Source organism: Elgaria multicarinata, chromosome 4, assembly GCF_023053635.1.
Source record: "Elgaria multicarinata webbii isolate HBS135686 ecotype San Diego chromosome 4, rElgMul1.1.pri, whole genome shotgun sequence".
Classification (NCBI taxonomy): Eukaryota; Metazoa; Chordata; class Lepidosauria; order Squamata; family Anguidae; genus Elgaria; species Elgaria multicarinata.
The window spans coordinates 115,038,014-115,058,571 of NC_086174.1; the positions used below are offsets into that span (position 1 = coordinate 115,038,014).

At 37.2% G+C, this 20,558-nt stretch overlaps 1 protein-coding gene across 4 annotated transcripts in view; it reads right to left on the reverse strand.

Moving 5' to 3' along the window:
• Positions 1–20,558, reverse strand: part of PHF3 (PHD finger protein 3) — a 57,114-nt gene that overhangs the window by 34,222 nt on the left and 2,334 nt on the right. Inside the window, exon 2 of one of the 4 annotated variants that reach the window (XM_063125017.1) lies at positions 11,998–12,266. The exons of 1 other annotated variant lie outside the window; for it this stretch is intronic. In XM_063125017.1, the coding sequence (XP_062981087.1) occupies positions 11,998–12,241 (244 nt within the window). In that variant the 5' untranslated portion in view covers positions 12,242–12,266. Of the gene's footprint in view, positions 1–11,991; positions 12,267–20,558 lie in introns of those variants that run through there. 2 more of the 4 variants (XM_063125018.1, XM_063125021.1) reach the window with 2 other exon arrangements.

A 20,558-nucleotide genomic window follows, 5' to 3' on the forward strand; every position in this document is an offset into this window, starting at 1 on the left:
ACCAGTGACCAGCTGCACCCCATTCAAAACCTATCAGTTTGGTGAAAAACCACTGATGAGCACACTCTATGTGTTTCCCAAATAGTTGTGGATCCACCTAATCATCATCACCATATAGCCTTCATTTAATCAGTTTGCTAACCAAAATATCATGGGAAATTTTGTCACATACTTTGCTGGAATTAAGGTACATTCCATCCATATCATTCCCACAATCTACTAAGCTGATCAAAGAAAAGTACTGCCAAAGCTATTCTTGCTTCTATTAGCTTCTGTACAATCAAAGTGCTTCCAAATCCATTCCTTTATCATTTAGTACCTTCACATATTATCAAAGTTAGCTGGACCAATTGATCTATAGTTTCCCAGGTGCTCCATTCGCTCGTTTCTTGAAGACTGGAGCAAAATTTCCTATCTCCAGTCATGTGGACAGTATGTAAGCAAGTAATTCACCTGGCCCTGAAAACTCATTTAAGATAGCTAGGTATTCCCTGTCACACTGCTTATTCAATTCCCCTTTTGGGGATGCCTTTTCCTTTGTCACCCGTTAACACTGCACTATTCTTACTAACACAAAGCACTGCCATTTTTTCCTCTTATTTTGAACATATCTGAAAAAGTATGGGGGGATTACTCTTAGCATCTCTTGCTAGATTCAGCTCTTTCTGAGGTTTAGCTTTCCTGACACTGTCTCTACAAGTTATTTAAACTCATCTTTACTCGCCCTTGGTGACATGTTATTCCTTCCATTTCTTATATGAGCTCTTTTTAAAATTATTTTCAGCTTACCACTAAGCTTTTTCTGCAGCCACTCTGGCTTTTTCAGATCTCCCCCATTTTCTCTTTCTCTCATTGAAACTGCTTGTGACTTTAGTAATTCCTTCTTGGGTTCTGTTCACCATCATAGTTAGTACATTCCCATAGAAAGGATATAATGTATTTTAAATAACACAATCAAAATGGGTTTTTTAGCTTATGCTCTTTTCCTCCTATGGCTCAGTTCAGACAACACATTAGTCAACGGTGGACTATTCAATCAACTGTTGTTTAAATAGTCCCATGTTGACTAATGTGTTGTCTGTTGGGCAAAAACAGTTGGTTATTTCCAAAAAATAACCAACGGAGATAACCAGCAGTTTGCAGTGTTACTTTTCTGCACAGCTACTGATTATTTGCCCTGCCAACAGAGTCGCGAGGCAAGAGCAGCAGAAACTCCAGCCACTCTAGCCCAGTGGAGCTCCATTGGCAGGGAAAATAATCACATGCCGGCAAGTGCTTGGGGAGCCCCTGATCGTCCCATCCCTGGGTGGGGCAGCATGATCCCTGGTTCCCACACGCTTCCCAGCACGGGCACATACTGTCCCCCGAGTGGGACACTGCTGATTACAGTGCCTGTGTTCCCAGGAACATGCACATCCCTTGTCACCACCACTCCACCTTCCAACCCCTTCCATCCCCTCGAGTTGATCCTCAAATGTATCACAGGGCGGGGAAGGCGAAGGATGCCTCCCAACTATGGGAGAAATCCATCTGCTGATATTGGAGTGGGAGGACACAAAAAGATCCGAGCTGATGCTTAGATGAGCAGAAGGGGAATCCTTTGCTGAGGCAGGAGGGATGCAGGGAATCGGATGCGCAAGCATCCCACCTGCCTCAGCAGAGGATTCCCCTTCTGTTCTCACGAATGGGGACCTAGAACGAGCACTTTCGGGAAATATCTCTATACTTGACTTCATATCAAGTCATTTCCTTTTCCACACTTTGCTTTGGCAAAAGACATTTAAATGCAGTACTCCTGTTAGTCACCTCCTTGGGCAAATCAATTCTTCTGAGCAAGAGATTTCCAAGATCCATTGTTGAAGCTGCTCAGTAACACGCAAGTAAATGCATACTGCTAAAATTTGGGGGAAATTAACAGACATTTTGTTAATAACTGAATTAATTATTCACATAGTTTACTGTTGTCTGTAAATGAACTAGACCAGTAATTCAGTATTTTCTAGTATTTAGTTTTCCAATTGTCTGATATTTGCATTCAGACTCCATAAAGGGCAGTCTAAACTGGAGCCATTTTGTGCCCCACTTGCAAAATCCCACTTTCCTTCCCTCTCCCCACTCTGCATTTCTTGAAACTGCTTAGCAGGATCAAAGAAAAGAAGACACTCCTTTCCCAGTTGGAAGCATAACTCCAGGGTTTCAGGCAGGGTTCATACCCAATCGTGCCTGGAATTGCCAGGGATTGAACCAAAGACCTTCTGCTTGCAAAGCATGTATTTTGCCACTGAGCTGCAGCAGCTGATCTGGATGCCCAAATTTCAGTGGCAGCCAGGAATCTATTTGCACAGCCCAGGCTAGTGTGCCATTGCACCTGTTTTTAAATTCTAAGCCTTCAGGCAGAGAATATCTTGTTTGTATTGATCTAACTGTAGATCTAGGAGTCATTTTGGTCGACGTGTGGAACAAGAGCAACAACAACTGGACACAATCAAGGAAAAAAATGTAACATCTTTGAAGAAAAGATAAGAATAGGGAGCCAGAATATGTTGGAAATGTTGTAACAATGGGCAATTTAAAACTATCTGAAAACTGCCTGCATAAAATGCACGTGGTCATGGCGAAGTACCAACTTTATAGATTTACTAAATAATTATGCCTTGGAACAGCTAGTCACAGACTGAGTAGGAACAGAGGCAATTCACAGTTTAAATGTGAATCTGTTTCCAGATTCGGTGGGGAGGGGATGATGCCTATTAAATTGCTTGAAAACAATGGCAACAACATTAAATTCAACATATACATAAGAGAAAAATTGCCCAGAAAGTAAAAACACAATCAGATTTCATTTCAAAAGGAGGAATTTCTCATGACAATTATTAGTTAAAAGGGAGATACAAGATACAATAGAAGGGGGGATCTCTTCAGGAAACTCAGAAGTTATTTAAAAAGAGGCTCATACCACAGCTCAGGAAAGGCACAAAACAGTCCAAAATGATGCCAGATTCATTAAGTTATGGCGTCAAGAACCTACGGAATTAAATTCCATTAAGTACTAGAAATCTTCCCCAAACAAATGAAACAGAGAAGACCACAAACTCTGGTAAAAAGAAAAAGAGAAAATAAACTAATTAAGGAATGCTATGAAATTTAAGCAAATAACTAACTAAATAAGTAAATATAATACCTCAGAAATAGGAAACTAGCCAGAAAGGTAATGAGAGCCTGGATGATGATAGTGATGATGAAGAAGAAAAAGGAATACTGAAGGACAGGCAAACTGCCAAAATAAAAAAAAAAGGTGCAAGAAATCTGTTTTCACTGCAGAGTCTCGCCTGAACCATTGTTTTCTGGGAGTATTTCTGAAGAATGGTAATAATAATAATAATAATAGTTTAAAAAAAGTCAAAAGGGCTGGATGGCATTTACCCAGGAATTCTTTAAGGTCTCAAGTGTAAAGCTGTTGATCTTTTCCCTAAAATACCTGCTTAAATTGGCTCCTTTCCAGTTCCTCCTTTATACTTTTTTTTTTAAAAGAAATTAGGATAGTGGTGGTTTTCCAGGAAATTATAGGCCTATCTTTCCCAAGGATATTGGTGAAAACATTAATAAGGCCAGAGCGCTTTCCAGAGAAATCTGGCTGGTCACTATCTGTCATATCCACAGAGAGGTGGGTAAAAACAACCCAAAATGCATAACAACTACTTTAAAATAAAAAAGAAAGCATACTATTATTTCCACATAAAACAGCAATATAATTAATTCTATTCTTTCTTCAACTATTGTCTGCTCAAATAATCATAGTGAAAACTATCCAAACAGGATGAACTGATTTTAAATCAAAGGAGAAGGCAAAATCCGACACTGCACACCGACTCATTGACCCAGTTTGCATGATCACTGTGGGTTAAACAAGCCACAGTGGCTCATTTAAGCAACGGCAGGTGGCATTTGCCTTATCACCCACCAAGGTGTGGCTTGTTGTGTCATCCAAGCTCAGGCAGCATGGCTTCTCGGAGGAGAAAACAACCCTCAAATAACCCACATTTTGCCCACCATAAGAAACTGTTTTAATGCCTATATCGGGATTTCTTTCAAATCTAATGATGGACAACAGCATATGAAATTGTAGGAGCTAACGAATTATTGTTGAAATAATGAAGATGGATGCATTTCAAGCAGACTTTTATGGAACACGATAAAGGAAGTAATGAGGGGGCATTGTATAAAAGCTGGTGCAATTCTGAAAAAAAGAAGAGAATTGGCTGGGGTGGATATCAAATAGGAAATAGAACAGCAGCAGGATAAATATGAGCAGTCTGGATCAAATAAGGTATATCAGCTACCAGAGAGAAAACATAGGGAGTTAGATATCCTAGAAATTATTCAAGTAGCACGTAATATGCTTTATTCTTTGACAAAAAATTTATGAATTTGGAGGAAGGGTATCGAAAATAATGGCTATTAGGTTACAGTAAAAACACGAAAAGAAACCAGAATGGTATTTGAGGGGAAAAAGAGATGAAAGGTTATATAACTCCAAGCAGATCTGCAAAAAAAAATGCAGATTTTTATTTGGATTTATACAAATCTAACCCATCAGAGGAGGAGATTAAACAATATTTAAATTCAAGAAAATTACCAGCTTTAGAATGTGAGGATGCGAGAGTTTTAAGTGCGAAGGTGACATTAGAGGAGGTCCAAGGAGTCATTTAAAACCTCAAATCGGGCAAATCACCTAGAATGGACAGATACAAAGAAATATTCTACAAACCCATATCTAGTCAGAGTATTCAATGCTATAATGAAAGGGATGCCTTTTCCAGGGAATTGGAAACACTCAAAAATGGTGTGGAAACCCAAACCCTTCAAAGACCCATGATGTGTTAAGTCATATAGACTAACAACTTTGCTAAATTTGGATTATAAAATATTTACAGCGATTTTGGCTAACGTCTGAACTATATTCACCCTGACCAAACAGGTTTTGTTCCCTGCTGTTAAACCTCAGACCCTATCCAGAAATTATTAAATATATTACATCATTCCAAGTATATAAATCACCTGTTGCTGTTATGTCCTTGGATATATTCAAGGTCTTTGATCGCATGGAATGATCATATTTGTTAGATTTAAATAAGATGAAATTTGATCCGAAATTTCTTAACATATTAGGTAAAATATACAGTGATTCAACAGCAATGATTAGGGTAAACAGTAAATTCACACAAAACAGATGTGAGGTGAGGTACAAAACAAGGTTGCCCTCTTTCACCATTATTATTTATTCTAACAGTGGAACTATAGTAATATATGTATGTGTTTGGGATTGTCTGTTTGTTATTAATGTTTTTATTGGTTCTGGTCAATGAATGAATAAATAAATTTAATACGGTCATAACATTGGAACCTCTGGCACAAAACCTCCAAGATAATCCAAATATTAACGGGGTAAAAATAGAAAATGAGGATCATTTGTGCAGATGACATGGTTGAGCACAGACCAATCACTTAGTTCGGCACCCCATCTGAAACAAGACTTAGATAATTTTAGTTGGTAGCCAGTTTGGAGGTAAATTATAGTAAATGAAAGATAATGTGTCTAAATTATCCTCCATCTGCACAAAAATAAATTTCTGAAAGAATGTCATGTAAGGTATTTAGGGGTCCAAATTACTAGGAATCTAAATATATTATATAAAGCCAATTATAAAAAAGTATGGAAGACTATTAGCTCACAGATAATGAAGTGGAAGAAGCAGCAGATAGGGATTATGGATCGCTTAGTTACCATTAAGATGAACTGGGTTCCAAAACATCTTCTTTATTTCAAACACTGCCAGTCTGGATCCCAAAAAGCCAACTACAACATTGGCAGAGACAATTTTGTTCATACATGGCACACACACAAAAACAGGATACCCAAATCATGGGATGTTTTACTTTATCATGATGAATAAATGTTTAAGACAAGGTGTTCAGATATTTACTTCTCCAAATGATTTCTAAAAACTATGTACAATATCAGATTATTACAGTTTCTGTGCACCAAGGACAAGCAAGTCCTAGGTTGCAAACTGAGACTACAACTCTCAAATGCAAGAGCAAGATGCATTTCTGCCTCTAGGGGGGCACTGCCATTGAAGCAGAGACTTAAACTGATAGTGATTGCTATAGCTCAGGAAATGAGTCTGATTAAATTTCATGCATATCCATTGAATCTTGGTGTGTGTGTCCTCCCCCTTTTCCCAGTCCTTTTCATGCGAATGGGTGCTTTATGTCTGTTTGACACTGTGGGAGACTAGCAGAGACAAAAATAATTTTCTTTGTTACTAATGTTGATGGTTCTTCTGTGTGCATGTTTGTTTGTTTGTTTTAAAAATGCCTGCTCCTCATAAATTGGCAAAACCAAAGAGGTTCCTTACAGTTCAGTTGTTCAGGAGCTTGTAGCTCCATTTGTTACCAAAAAAAGTAAAAAAAATTAAAAAGCACATTCAATTTGTAATAATTCTTTGAATACACTGTAGTTTTAATATACCAAATGTAATAATTTTATGCCAAACCAACTTGGGCATAATTACATTTTACGGTCCTAAAGTAACAAAGTGATTTTCAATCTGTAAAAAGTGCTAATATTGCATTATTTCAATTTTTCCAAAAAAAATTCCTTTTTTTCCAGAAAAAAACGGGGAGGGGGGAGGAGAGAATTGGTTTTTTCCATGGCTTCAAAATTTCCAGAAATTTTACATCTCTGATTATGAGCCTAACCAACTGAAAAATATAATTCCCTTGATGGATGGAGATGTCTCTAAACAGAGAATCAAGATGGAAGAGATAAAGTGTGAGGGAGTTTCAATTAGCATCTGTCCATTCTGGAAACATGACTTTTGATTATTAGAGTGGGTACAGAATCCATTAATATTGACAATTAACAGCTCTTACTGTTAATTCCAATTGCTCACCATCCATCTTTTGAAGGCAGATTAACATCAGTGGAAATGGCTGACTGGAAATCCAAAGGATTCCATCACCTCATGGATTTCTTTAAAAATGGGCAATTGGAAGAAAAATTAGGCCAGGAAAGGGTACAGTGGTTAAAAACCGCACAAGTACACGCCTTTCTCTCTCAGCCAGCAATAAAGACTGTGGCTACTGGGAATTTGATTGCATTGGAATGGTAGGTGGCAAGATATATAGGACCAACAAAGGGCTTGACACCTAATTTATCTAAGTGGATAGTAGCTCAGGCATAAGTGACCCACTCCAGACAATGTGGGAACAGATCTTGCAATTCATACAGAGGGGGGAAATTGGAATGCATTGTGGGACAGGTGTCCATTTAAAACAAAATTGATTAAAATAGGGGATTAATGTTAAAATTGACCCACAGATGGTATCTCACACCAAAGAAATTATCAATGATGAGTCCAGGGACATCACTGGAGTGTTGGAGGGGGTGCTCAGGCACAGGAACATATATACATATTTGGTGGACATGCCCCAAGGAAAATAAGTTCTGGATATTAGAGTTTCAAGAGACTAATTTGATAATGGGACAATAGGTTCATCCACCTCCTCACCTAGCCTTGTTAAATTCATATATAGGATGATATATCAACCTGCAAAGTAAGGAATTAGTGAGTCATCTATTGTTAGTGGCAAGATGGTTGATAGCCATTCATTGGAAAGATGGTAAAGGGCTCTATATCAATAACTGGTATCAGAAAGTATGGCAGATCGCTCTTTTAGAAAAAATGATTCGAAGTTAAGGATAGTGCGAGCACAATCAAATGAAGACAAGTTTGAAGGGGTATAGTGGAAATTCATTGAATTTGTAAATAAAGCAGAACATGGGAGAATGCTTCAGTCAGCATATACAGAGCCATGGAGAGCATAGTTCTAAGAAAATGAGGTTCCTTTCTCAACATGTTGGGGGGAAAACTTGGTCTGTAATTGGGTGATCCATGGTTTAAGAGTGGGGAGTAATAAAAGAAAATGCATTAAGCAAGTTAATGAATATCAATATTAAAACCAGTGGAAATTATAACTGAGTGTAAAAGTATGACATTACTTTTTTCAAAATTAAAAAAAGAAAAGAAACTGTTTTAAAATATAATTTAAACCACCAAGAAAGAGATCAATTTAAATCAATTTAAAACAAGCATCCATATGACCTGGTAGCTATAACAATTACAATATCATGGTGTACAACTAAATAAAACTTGGATGCAACCTAGGATCCTAATACAAAAGCATCAGTCATGCATCCATCATACACAGAAAATATGTATCTTCTTAGAGACAGATTCCTGTTGGACTTTCCCTACATGCCTGCAAGGGAACTAAGCAAGACCCCTTCATTAAAGGCTAAGGCTAAAATCTTACGCAATCTGGCAACAGTTATCTATACCTTGGCTACATCATGATTAGACTATTGCACTCTACGTTGGGCTACCCCTGAAGAACACATAGAAGCTTCAATTGGTGCAAAATGCAGCCACTAGCGTGCTGACTGATGCACAGTATTGTGATCATAGCTGGGGCTTTCTGTCTAAACATACATAGGATTCCACCCTAAAAGTCTTAGGACGTGGCTACCTAAGAGACCACCTGTCTCATTATAAACTCGACTGGTTATTAAAATCTACAAGACCCTTTTGAAGACACCAGCAGACACAGAAGCTTATTTGTCAAGCATGTGAAAAAAGGCTTTCTTCTGCGTCGTTCCCAAATTGTGGAACACTTTTCCTTCAGAGTACTCTCTTGGCTTTTAGGAAAAATTAAATTAAGTTAAAATACTTTAATTTTACCTTTACAACTGTGGATAGTTGCTTTAACATAGTTTTAATGTTTTAGTATCATTTATGCATTTTTTTTGTTTTGATGTATATTGCCTGGTTGACATTTGTGGAAAGGCAGCATACAACTATAAATAAATAAATAAAATAAAGTGCACACTTATCTTGAAGCAAGCTACACTAAACAAAGTGAAACCTGATTCCAAGTAAATATTTATAGGATCAGATTTTAAGTGTTAAGAAACAAGCATTTACCATTAGTTACTGTAAAAGAACAACATGTTTCACAATGAGATATAAATGTCCTTACAGATTGACTAGCAGGCTTACGAATACTCATAATTTGAGAACTGAACGCACTGCAGAATTCAAGTAGTTGGAGGGCAAAACAAGAGTACAAGATCCACCACCACATAAGCTCCAAGGATATCCGTGGTTGTCTGAAGAACACCTCTTCTAGAAAAGGAGTAGGCAATCTGATGCCTTTCAGATGTTTTGCACTACAATAGGCAACATGCCCTATGGTCAGGGATTATGGGAGCTGTAGTCCAAATAACTGGAGGGCATTACTCCTGTTAGATCCTAGCATCTGTAGTGACATGGTAGACCATGGGCCCAGTAGGAATCGCACAATAATAATTAGAATACAATCATTAATTGTGTCACTTACATACTTGCTAGGACATGCAAATTTTTGTAATTTGCTATCAAGGGCGTCAGAAATCAGACTATGCTTGAGAACAGTACTAACTTATGAAACCATGCCAACTTTATACAGATCTTCATAATGGATAGAGAACCAACGTTTGAAATTCTTTCAGAAAGAGTAGCCCCATAAACAACTAAAAACAAGGAAATTGTAACATATAACTTTACACCTTCATTGTTATAGTCCCAGAGAAAATATGCTTCCCAAAGAAAAATTGACTGAGAATAGGGTTTATAATTTCAGCCGCTGTGGTGGCATTATCACCACCAAAAAGCAGCATCTGTAAGTGTGGATGAACTACTTCAGTTGTCATTTCCTCCATGTACCCAGATTCAGGGGTTATCTGTTTATTTATTTATTTATTTATTTAGAAAATAGGCTGCTTTTCGGGGTAAATTTCAAGTAGCTGAACCAGCCCCAGGAGCAAATGAAGGTAAATGCCTCTGCTAGCAGAACTTTATTAGTTAGATTTTTATTCTCCCAGTATTTTAACAGTCTATAAATTAATTTTAACTTTGCTGTTTTAAATTTGTATTTTAGATTTGTATTCTGCACTGCTGCTGATTTTATCCTGGTTGTGCTTTTATATTGTATTTTATATTATGGTTTTATACTGGTTTTTTATACTTTGAATGGTCTTAATTTTTGTGAACCACCCAGAGAGCTTCGGCTATTGGGTGGTATAAAAATGCAATAAATAAATAAATAAATTGGTGGTAGGAAGAAATAAGGTCCATATGTAAATAAGGGCTATATCAGGTTTGGGGCTATTTTCACACCACCACCACGGGTTGCACAAAGCCCCATGGGGGCAAAAATTAATAATTTAAAAACAGGCAAATTTTGACCTTTCTGACGTTTCGCAACTACTACAGATGCATTTCTTCCCAATTTCAGAGGGCAGTGGGGCTCACATGTTGCCCACCCCTGCATTATACTTTTTAAATATAATACCAAACAGAATGATTTAATTTACTCTGTTACACATAACACACATCATGATCTTAAAGTAGTTACAGTTAAATTTAGGTTAGATATTTATTGTGTAGTATATTTTGTGCATCCCCCTACCTTACCCATAGCTTCAAATGCTTCTAGAAAATTTACATCTCTAACTCCAGGCATGCCAGGGCACTGGATATCATTCCTTCAACAAAGCATATAGCTACTAACAACATCAAACTATTCATAGCATTTTGTGACTGTTCTTATCAGAGAATTCAGTATTTTGAATTGATAATCAAAACGTATTATTATTTACTACATTTATATACCGCCCCATAGCTGGAGCTCTCTGGGCGGTTTACAAAGATTAAAATGCTGAACATTAAAAATTGATATGCAAAATGTAGAGCTTTATGCGGACAAGATAGGAGCTCTAGGCAAGATCACATGCAAGATCAGTCTTCTACAAAAATTCCCCACTGCTAATGACTAAAGGAGGAAATAAAGCTATTATTTTGCAGTACTATTTGTAAATGTTTTCAGCATTTTCTGTTTAAAAAAAAAATTCCTGCAACTACCCCAACTGAACACCCACTATACCTAGAACTGGAATGGTCCTCAGTACTAGGTCTCCTAGAGTTATTCAATGCAGAGTTTAAGGATCACAGAAGGACAGAAATGTAGTTAAAGATTAACTTCCTGAAGTTTCTAATCAGAACAGCAGGATTCATTACACCTTAAACATCCTTGATGGACGTTCACAATTTTCATCAATAATCTGTTGAACTGTATGATCATGATATACCTTCTTTTACACAGTAATAGCAAAAAGGGCTTGGAGTTCAGGGCCTGCAGCAGTGACATGGGAAAGACAGATATAGGGTAGCCAGACACATTTGGAGGAAGGGAGACTTCTATAGGATTGGAAAACATGTTAAATGTTCTAAAACATCTGAGGACCAATAGCATAGACTCCAAGAGGCGAACTGATCAAGCAAGGTCCTATCTACTTATTATGTTATTGTACAGAGGACCACCATAGCAAGTGTTATATAAAATTATTCAACATATTATGTACCACGAACAGGAGGACCATTTTACAGAATATCCTAAAAGTGTACAAAAACTTTCTGAACTGAGGCACAATCCACCAGACTGAAACTACCTCAATATCTAAGCTCTTTAACGAAAAATTCACAGCTTCCTTAGATAAATTAGAAGAAGCATTTTTTGAAACTGATGCAGCCTAAAACTACAGCCTGCAAGTTATATTTGCTTTTCACGGGTGCAAACAAAATCTCTACTTTGGTAAGATAAATACTAACTGAAAATAGTGGCAAGCATGCCTCTCCCTCCACATTTCATTTTAAAGCCCCTAAATCTATCTCTCATGGTTACTTCAAGTGAACTGAGGGACAGCTAGTGGTTTAACCTTAGGCTCCAAACCATAAAACAGAGCAGAAAAAGGAGAACCGTGTTTTCCGAGCAAAGGGTTCAACACTACAATACTGCTCTATTTGAAAGTGTAAACTTAGAAATATTAAGAGTTACCTGTTGAACAAGGCATCTGGAAATTGGGATCAGTGCTATCCAAAACAGGCAAACAGAACTGAGCACTTGCAGATCCTAGCATAGGGTCCTTATCACTGAGCATGTTCTTCAGCGAATCCTCTAAGACATTTTGACTTGTACTAAAATCCTCACAGACTTCATTCTCCAGGTTGGATCCTAGAAATAGGGCATCATCTAAGTGTTCAGTAGGAATTAAATGGTTAAATGTATCAACTATATCCATGAAGACTCCTGTGTGTCTTTAATCCCTATAGAAAGACAAGAAAAATACCATAAGAAAAATAAGCTATGAATTATAAATTACCTTAAAAAATAACAAATGTGATTTGGCTTATTAGTGCTTTCAATAGCTCCTAGAAAGCTGTTCCTCTTTATTAAATTAATCTAATTCAAATTAAATTATTTTTTTCAAGAGTAGAAAACTTGGCAATTTTAGGTTTTATCTGAAGTCAAATAAAAGGCAATACACAGATCTGGGAACTCCAGCAACTGTTTCTCTGCTACAAGGGAGAGGGGCAGGGGCAAAACTTATAGATCAGAAATGGTAGCAAATGATATAACAGTTCCTCCCCACCAGTTATCATAAGGGGGGGGGAGAACTACCACCTTGAAATAGAGCAAGGGTCAATCTAGTGCAAAATTCCATTCACACAGTGCTCAAGCAGCTGTCTATGGGAAGCCCATAAATAGCACATGAGCGCAATAGCACCCTTCTGCTTGTGTTCTCCCTGCAATTGGTACACAGTGGCATGCTGCCTCCAGTACTGGGAATCCTGGGGGGGGGGGGGGGAAGTGGTTGGTGGGAGAGATGCAGGAGAAGCAGGCGTTCTGAACTTATCTTTGCCCAGAGATTTTACAGGCACAGATTTTACCATATCTTTTTCCTTTCAGGGAAAGTTCCTAGGCACTGGATCTGTCATTTCAAATGGGAAAAGATCGTGAAGAAAGGAACTGCGTTGTGAGGGAAAGCAGCATGGGACGAATTAAGTTTCCCACATCCACCTGCTGCTTCTCCCCTGCAAACTGAAATCCTATCCTCATACAGCAGAGAGTGACAGCGGAGCTTCAGAGACCCATGTTTGCCACCAACAGTGTAGATCAACCCTATATAACGTAAAAAGTAAAGGCATTCAAATCTGAATGCTCCTTAAATTACATCTTGCCAAATGGATAGCTAATCATTTTCAATTTCCACTGAAGGTGACTGAGTTGCATATTAACTTGAAAGCTATGATCTACAGGGAGAATCAATACCTCAGTTCATGTCAAAATCTGCCACTATTACATAAGTACCACCTTTTAACCCATAATGAGGTTATTCCTAGATTATTTTTCTGTTATTAAATTAATCTTAACCCTATTATAAATGGGGGTTTTAAGGAATAGATTTGTAACAGGCTCTATCAGAGAGAAAGCCTGGTTCTCCACAAGTAAGCTACAACACTAAGAACTAGTCTCATTTCGAAATTGTCCTCCTTTCTCAAAATATTATAAAAAGCCACCATATGGGGTAAAGACAGTCAAAAGCAAATAGTCTGAAGGGGACTGGAATTCTAGCAGATCTTTATATCAGCATTTAGAAAACAGTAAATAAGGTGGGTGATCTTTCCCTTATAACCTTAAATTCCAACAGCCAATCGTTCCATTATTGAGTCAAGTTTTTAGAATCTCCACAAACCGGTTTACCTGAAACTCTCAAAAGAAGCAATTGGCTCCATGACCACCAAGTTTTCAGCAAGCTTCAAAAAGCATTGTCTATCAAAAGAAAGCTGCTATCTAAGTAAGCAAATTTGATTATTTCAGCTGATAGTTCCCTTTCAATTTGATTATGCAGTATAAAAACTGATTGTATAGTCAAACAACTGGTTGTCTAAATCCAATTGTCAGAATTCGGTGCAACTTTAACAAGCGCCAGTTATATCTGAGTTCTACCATGGAAATCTTTGACAGTAAGCATGTTATACAAAAAAGTTCACTACTACTTACTCCTATAATGAACATTAGTAAGAGGTTTCTGTTCGTTTTTTTAAAAAAATACCTATATTCAACTTAATTCAAGAACAATCAAAATTTTGCAACCAATATCAATTATTTCACTTTGCCTAGTTAAAGAGTTACATCTACAACCTAACCTGCAATGACCTATTATCTGAAACAGTGCAACATTGTAAAATCTGAAGTCTTTGAACTCATACTTAATGAGCATTTGTCTAAACAGCAGCATTTGTGCCTATCTTATATCAGCACTTGCTCGAGTAGAAGATGGCTTGTTTTTCAAATGGAAAGTTCCTGTGTAATTAGTTCATGTTTGCAAAAGGGGCTCTTTAGCAAAAGATATCCCCATTCCCATATACACTCTTCACTACCAATACCAATAAGCTGTTAATAGACTCATGGCTAGTACTTTGGGAAATAATTTCTAGTCAGCAGTTCTTAAACTTCTTTTTTTGAAAATTACTAGGGGTCTTGGCAAATCGCTTAAACTTTTCTTTTTCTACAAACCAAAGCACATACATAACTTGCATTTAATAGTTTTTCCCCATCTGTGTTGTTTTTTATCAAAACCATTGCTATATTATGAAAACCACAGGCTCTAAGCAAGGATCTTGTTAGCCTGTTAGATAATCCAGCCCCAGTCAACAGCCTTCACCTCCATCGTCAGAAAAGTAAATCAAGCACAGGGACAAATACAGATATTCTAGAATGTTCCACCACCTTTCCACAGAGCACATGAATGGAGCTCACAGACCATAGTTTAAGAACCTCTGCTCAACTTAATATAATATCCAAGCACTTTTCTGGATCCAAAGCACAGCTATTTCCAATGTCTTTTGACATTGTTCATTGAATAAATGGCATTCAATATAAGGAATGTTACAGAGAATGGAAGACAAAGGTTCTACTATTCTCCATTCCTATAGTTAGGTGCTCCACAGCCACTGAAGAATTTAAGCTAGGAGATTTTAAGCAACATAGAGAAGCCATCTGAAGATGAAGGACATAACCTTCAAGGTACCATCTGATAATTATAGTCCCAGCAATGGCGCAGGCTCATATGAGGCAACTATCTCTTCTCAACCATCCCAGGAAATCATGGCAACTGTAGATACTTCTTGACTTTTTAAAATGCCCATGTCGGATGAACTACTTCAGACTGCTTCCCCACCCCACCAGTTTTCCAGTTGGAAAGAAGCCCTGTATTTAAACATCTCAGATCACATGTACGGTTACTTTTGGCTTATTTCCCAGTTGCTAATCCTGCTTGACTGTCTATCCGAATCTCCAGTTTCTCCTTCTTCCTTGACTGTTAGTTCTTGACCATTCACTTCTATTCAGTTGACCACAGAAAATGTTTAGATCCACAATATCAAATGACAGAACTATCTGACCCACATCTTTGCCACAAGACCATACCTGGATGCATTCTAGCTCAGCCTTATAAATAAGCCCACAAAAGTTACTAGCCCACACAAAAAATTGCTAGCTTGCTAAGAGACTAGAAGGGAGACTAGATCCTCCTCCTCTGCAGTATGAGCATGGAAAGACAGACTACTAGACTTTTAGGAGGCTCGTCAAAATGTTGGTTTCTACTGAGCAGGCTTGTGGAGGAGGGATATATCATACCATTCTATCTCCGATTGCATTTCCATGCTGGATGTGAAGGAATAATTTTTCTTCTTCTACAACTAGCATGCTAGATAAATCTCTGGACTGGGGAGAATGACAAGGAAAAATGTTTCATGGAAAAAAGCAAAGCAAACAAAGGAAGATACAAGAGTCATACAGATAACGAGTCAAATCTTTTCTGAACTCTCAGCCAGAAAAGAACCAACAGTAGAACTTGTTCCTCCATCCCAGGAAAGCACTCAACTGGGAATTTGGGAGCAGCTGCTCCTCTTCCCATAACTATCATTTTAAAACCTCCTTCTGGAATCCAAAGAGATTGGACTACCCCCCTCTTCCAGAAATCACGAATGTGGTGTGTGTGCTTTTATTCTTTTCTTTTCTTTTCTTTTTTAACTTTCATAGTGAAGAAATGGTCCACAGACAGTTGGTTGGAACCTCTAGGAAGAATTCAGGATCTCTACTAACTACATTTTGTGACAATATATATTCTTAGTAGTAGAAAACACAAATAAGTTTAGTAATTACAGTTAACTAAAAATATATTACTGAGTCAAATGCAGTGAACATCTTATTGACTGGCTCATTTTTGCTCCTATAACATACATCTTGACACCTGTGAAATTGATTTTTTGTGCTAAGTACAAAACAAAGTCTGTCCATCAAGATAACTGAGCCCCCTGATACTATAAAGTTCAGCAAAGGAAATTTCTTAAAATAATTGTATGCCACCATGACCTTTAACTCTGTCTCTCTGAAGATAGCACTATCAACAACCAACAGATTCGCATAACCTACTAAGAAGTGGTAGAAACATTTGCTGAATCTCAATGCTTAATTCCCCTCAAATGACAAATGAAAGAGCACTATAAGGTTAGAAAGTATGGTATCAGTATTTCATTTCTGTTCTCATCCTCCAAATGTGAAAAATATGTATGTCAATATTGTCAACATAAAGTAAACTATAATGGGCCTGTTCAGACAATACACTAAGCCATGGTTAGGCCGCTAATGTTTTTGCAGTAAATGGTTCGTAAGGGTGTTTAAACCATGGCTATGTAGCCACCATAGTTAGGAATGGTTCACACGAAACGCTAAGCCATAATATTCAGCTCAAAATGCTTAACCACTGCAGCTTAGCTTGTTGTCTGAACAAGGTGAATATCTTAACATTTATGTATTTTCAACATTTCCATTGGAGAGATGAGAGACAGAGAGAAGAACCAACTTAAAAATAGTGCCAGGGCATATCAGCAGTTTGACACCCCAATGATAAGGACACTTATGTCTGTCTTAATTCTCAATAGTTTTAAAAATACTAAATAATCAAAATACACTTCACCAAAAGTTCCATAAAACAAATTAAGATTTTTTAAAACTCTCTCACTATACATGAAGTCTATGTTTGCTTTACATAGACAGTGCTTTAAAATCAAAGGACTGGATCCAGATTTGTGCTGGATCAACTGTACTGGGAGAAGTGGACTTACCCACTTATGGCAGCTCCTCTAGCCCCCTGAAAATGCTACAAAGAAAGTTAGAAGATCCTGCTAAATGAGACGAGCTGTTGCATGTGGGGAGGGGATCCGGAAAAAGGGATGGAGGGCCCTTCTCGCAGAAGCCAAATTTGGATTCAACACAGCATTTTAAAGTATGAAAATGCCAGTATGTATTTTGAGGATAAAACAGCACATTTTGAAAAGTCAAATATGAATTCTCAATATCAAATAAGGGCCCTCAAGTTTGGTTCCAAATATTTAAGGCAGAATCTGATTTCAGAATATATTTTTGAAGATTCCAACGTAGATTTTGAACATTATATACATTTCAGTCCTAATGAAGGTACATGATTGTATTTCAGGGAACAGATATTGCTTGTTAAGCTTAAGCCAGCCAACAACAAATATAGGAAATAACATTTAAAAACTTCTTACATCCATAATTTATAGAAGGATGCAACCTATGAATAATATTTGTCTATGTAGATAATCCAAAATAATGTAACTTTAGTACTAAGTATTTCACCAGTCAGTGAATTTAATTTTTCAAAATTAAGGAAACCCAATACACCTAAGATAAAGTTTGTTAGCCATAATCTGTCCAGTTATACATTGAAAACCTGTTTTTCCCACACCACAACTCTCTTTTTTAATTCACATAGTAACTACAATCAACTCAGCAGGGCTTTCATCCCCATGTTACTATCTAGGGATCTAGCAAGTGACAAATTAATTGTGGAACAGAGGCTGCTTGACTTAGACATACAAGACCTTCAGAGTGCTGCTCAGGGTCCATGCTTAAATTTACCAGTCTCTTTTTGCAAAGATGGGATGCCCTACCTGCACTGGTTAACAATTCCCAAATATAGGAGAGCATTCTCGTTAGCTAGACTTAATGTTCTTCCCTCTAAACTTTTAGATGGCAGATATAGTAAAATTCCATTGCTCAACAGATGCTGTCCTTGTAATAATACCAAGATGGAAAGCACATCACATGTTTCACTGTTTTCTAGATTTTATCAAGGGGCTAGGAATGATCTTTTGAATCCTATTTTACAATCTTTTCCTGGTCACCCTAATAAATTCTTAGACCCTATTACTTCAGAGCTCAGACAAGTCAATCACCAAGCAAGTAGCCAAATTTTTGAACTTGGCCATTTCTACTAGATCCTCTATGATTAATTGTCTTTTTAATAGCTAAATGTATGCTCAGTCCCTTTGTATGTAACTTATTTGGTCTGCTGGAATGGTCGATTGACTGCAATAAAGATTTGTTGTTGAACTGCTGCTGAAATTTCAACAATTTCATCCAGTAACATTTTTATAAGTTACAAATTGATCCTTAGCATACTTACTTTGAAGTAAGCACTATAGAAGTAACTTGAATGTCTAAGTAAATGTGTTTAACATTTCCAAGTTAGTCCATTGCTCATACGTCACATTTCTATACTACATACATTTCTATACTACATACTTCAGGCCTTTGGAGAATAATCTGGCCTTCCATCTATATTAATGTCTTATAATTATAATTTTGTTGTGTATTATTAATAATAATTAATTATTAATAATAATTTTGTTGTGTATTTTAAACGCTTATGGGGTTTCCTCCCCACCAATGTATGTTTTAAACTTTCCAAGGCCCAGCATTGGGCAAAAGGCAGGATAATAATAATAATAATAATAATAATAATAATAATAATAATAATAATAATAATACAAGTATTTCTAAACAATTTGGGTAACATACCAAATCATGATGGCATGTCAATCATGATGGCCAAAACATGGTCAAACAGGCATGTCAAACTATGGTCCACAAGTATAACTGGCATACCTGTTATACTGTTTCAGGCTGCAAAGAACAAGTTTATCAAGTTCCTGGTGGGTTGCAGTTCATGTCTGGCAGACCACATACAGAACAGAGGCTGCAGGTTTGACAGACCTCCCTTAAAGACTTGAGGCAGTACTGTTTAAGCTAATACCTTCATCAATCATAATAATCATGAATCAGGCAGTCAAATACTGGATATAGGACAGAAATTAGTGGCTAGATTTCCATGGCCAAGAGTTCAGCTTCCAAATCCCCATCCCTGCCCCCTACGAAGCTACCCCAGAAAAAGGTGGTATGTAATTGGAACCCTAAAATGTCTACAAAACCATAGAAACTAGTATGTAGCTTTTAGGGGATTTGTTTTAATTTATTTTTATCCCACTGATTATCTAAGGACAGGTATGATGTTAAAAAAAATGTAACACCATAAACCCAGCAGAATAAAATAACCATTTTTGAAGTACTTTTCAAAAGCAACATCTGCTACTTAAACCCTAAGTCTTAAAGTGTTTCCAGGAAACTCTGAGAGTCAGACTTTGATTGAGCCCTAGGGAAAAGTTCTACAGCTGAAGAGCAGCCATTGGGAATGCCTCATACCCTAATGGCAAACATTTGGCATAGAGATGATCTAGCTCAAGACAGCATTCTCAGCCTACATTGAAGAATGAAGATAGAATGTACTGGAGGGGCAGGCTCTAAAGCTGTGCACTGACAGAGCAAGAGCATAGAGTTGAAGGCATACAACGGATCATGTGAAAGCCGCAATATTAAAGCGAAGCAGGAAAATCTACTATTAACTGTGTAGACAGAGGCAAAAGGTGTGAAACAGAAAACGCAGAAGTAGTATCTAAGATTAAATCAGGAATTATTTAGAGGTACAAACAAAAGTATCCAAAAGGGAATGGTAATTATAAAGCCATCCTGAAAAAGTAGCTGTAAGCTAATACAATAAATGTGTTTAAATCAGTTTGCCATAACCTGCATTGCTTAGTCTGTTCATAATTTCGACAGCATAGCTACATTATGGCAACCCTCCAATACCATAGTGTTTCCCTTTCTGAATCAAAATATTTACTCCAGTGTAGCCAACTAGATTATCCCAGAAATACTACAGAATAAACAAGTCAATAAGAAATAAGGTTACAAAATAAGACAACCTCCCACCACAAGACACATCTACAAGTGCTACTGATGTAATCAGCAGAATGTGCAACAATAGCATTTCTCACAACTGCCTACCTTCATTCCAATACATTTAACATGTCCATACTTTAATTCAAGATTTCTGGAGAAACCTCTCATTCTAGCCAAAGATCATACAAGACATTTCACAAACACTTAAATGGAACTGACTGCAACTCTAACCATGCTTATTGGGAGTAAACTGCAATGAATTCAATTGGTCTTCTTAGTGAACAATGGTAGGATCAGGTCACTAGAAATTTACCTACATTACACTGCAAAGTTATTTGTTGCCTCTGATCATGTGGTACGACAACAATTACTATGTTCAGACAACTTAGAAATCAGATAAAATGGGAAGAGAGAAAAGCTTTCTCACAACCTGGCTGAAGGCTACAGCC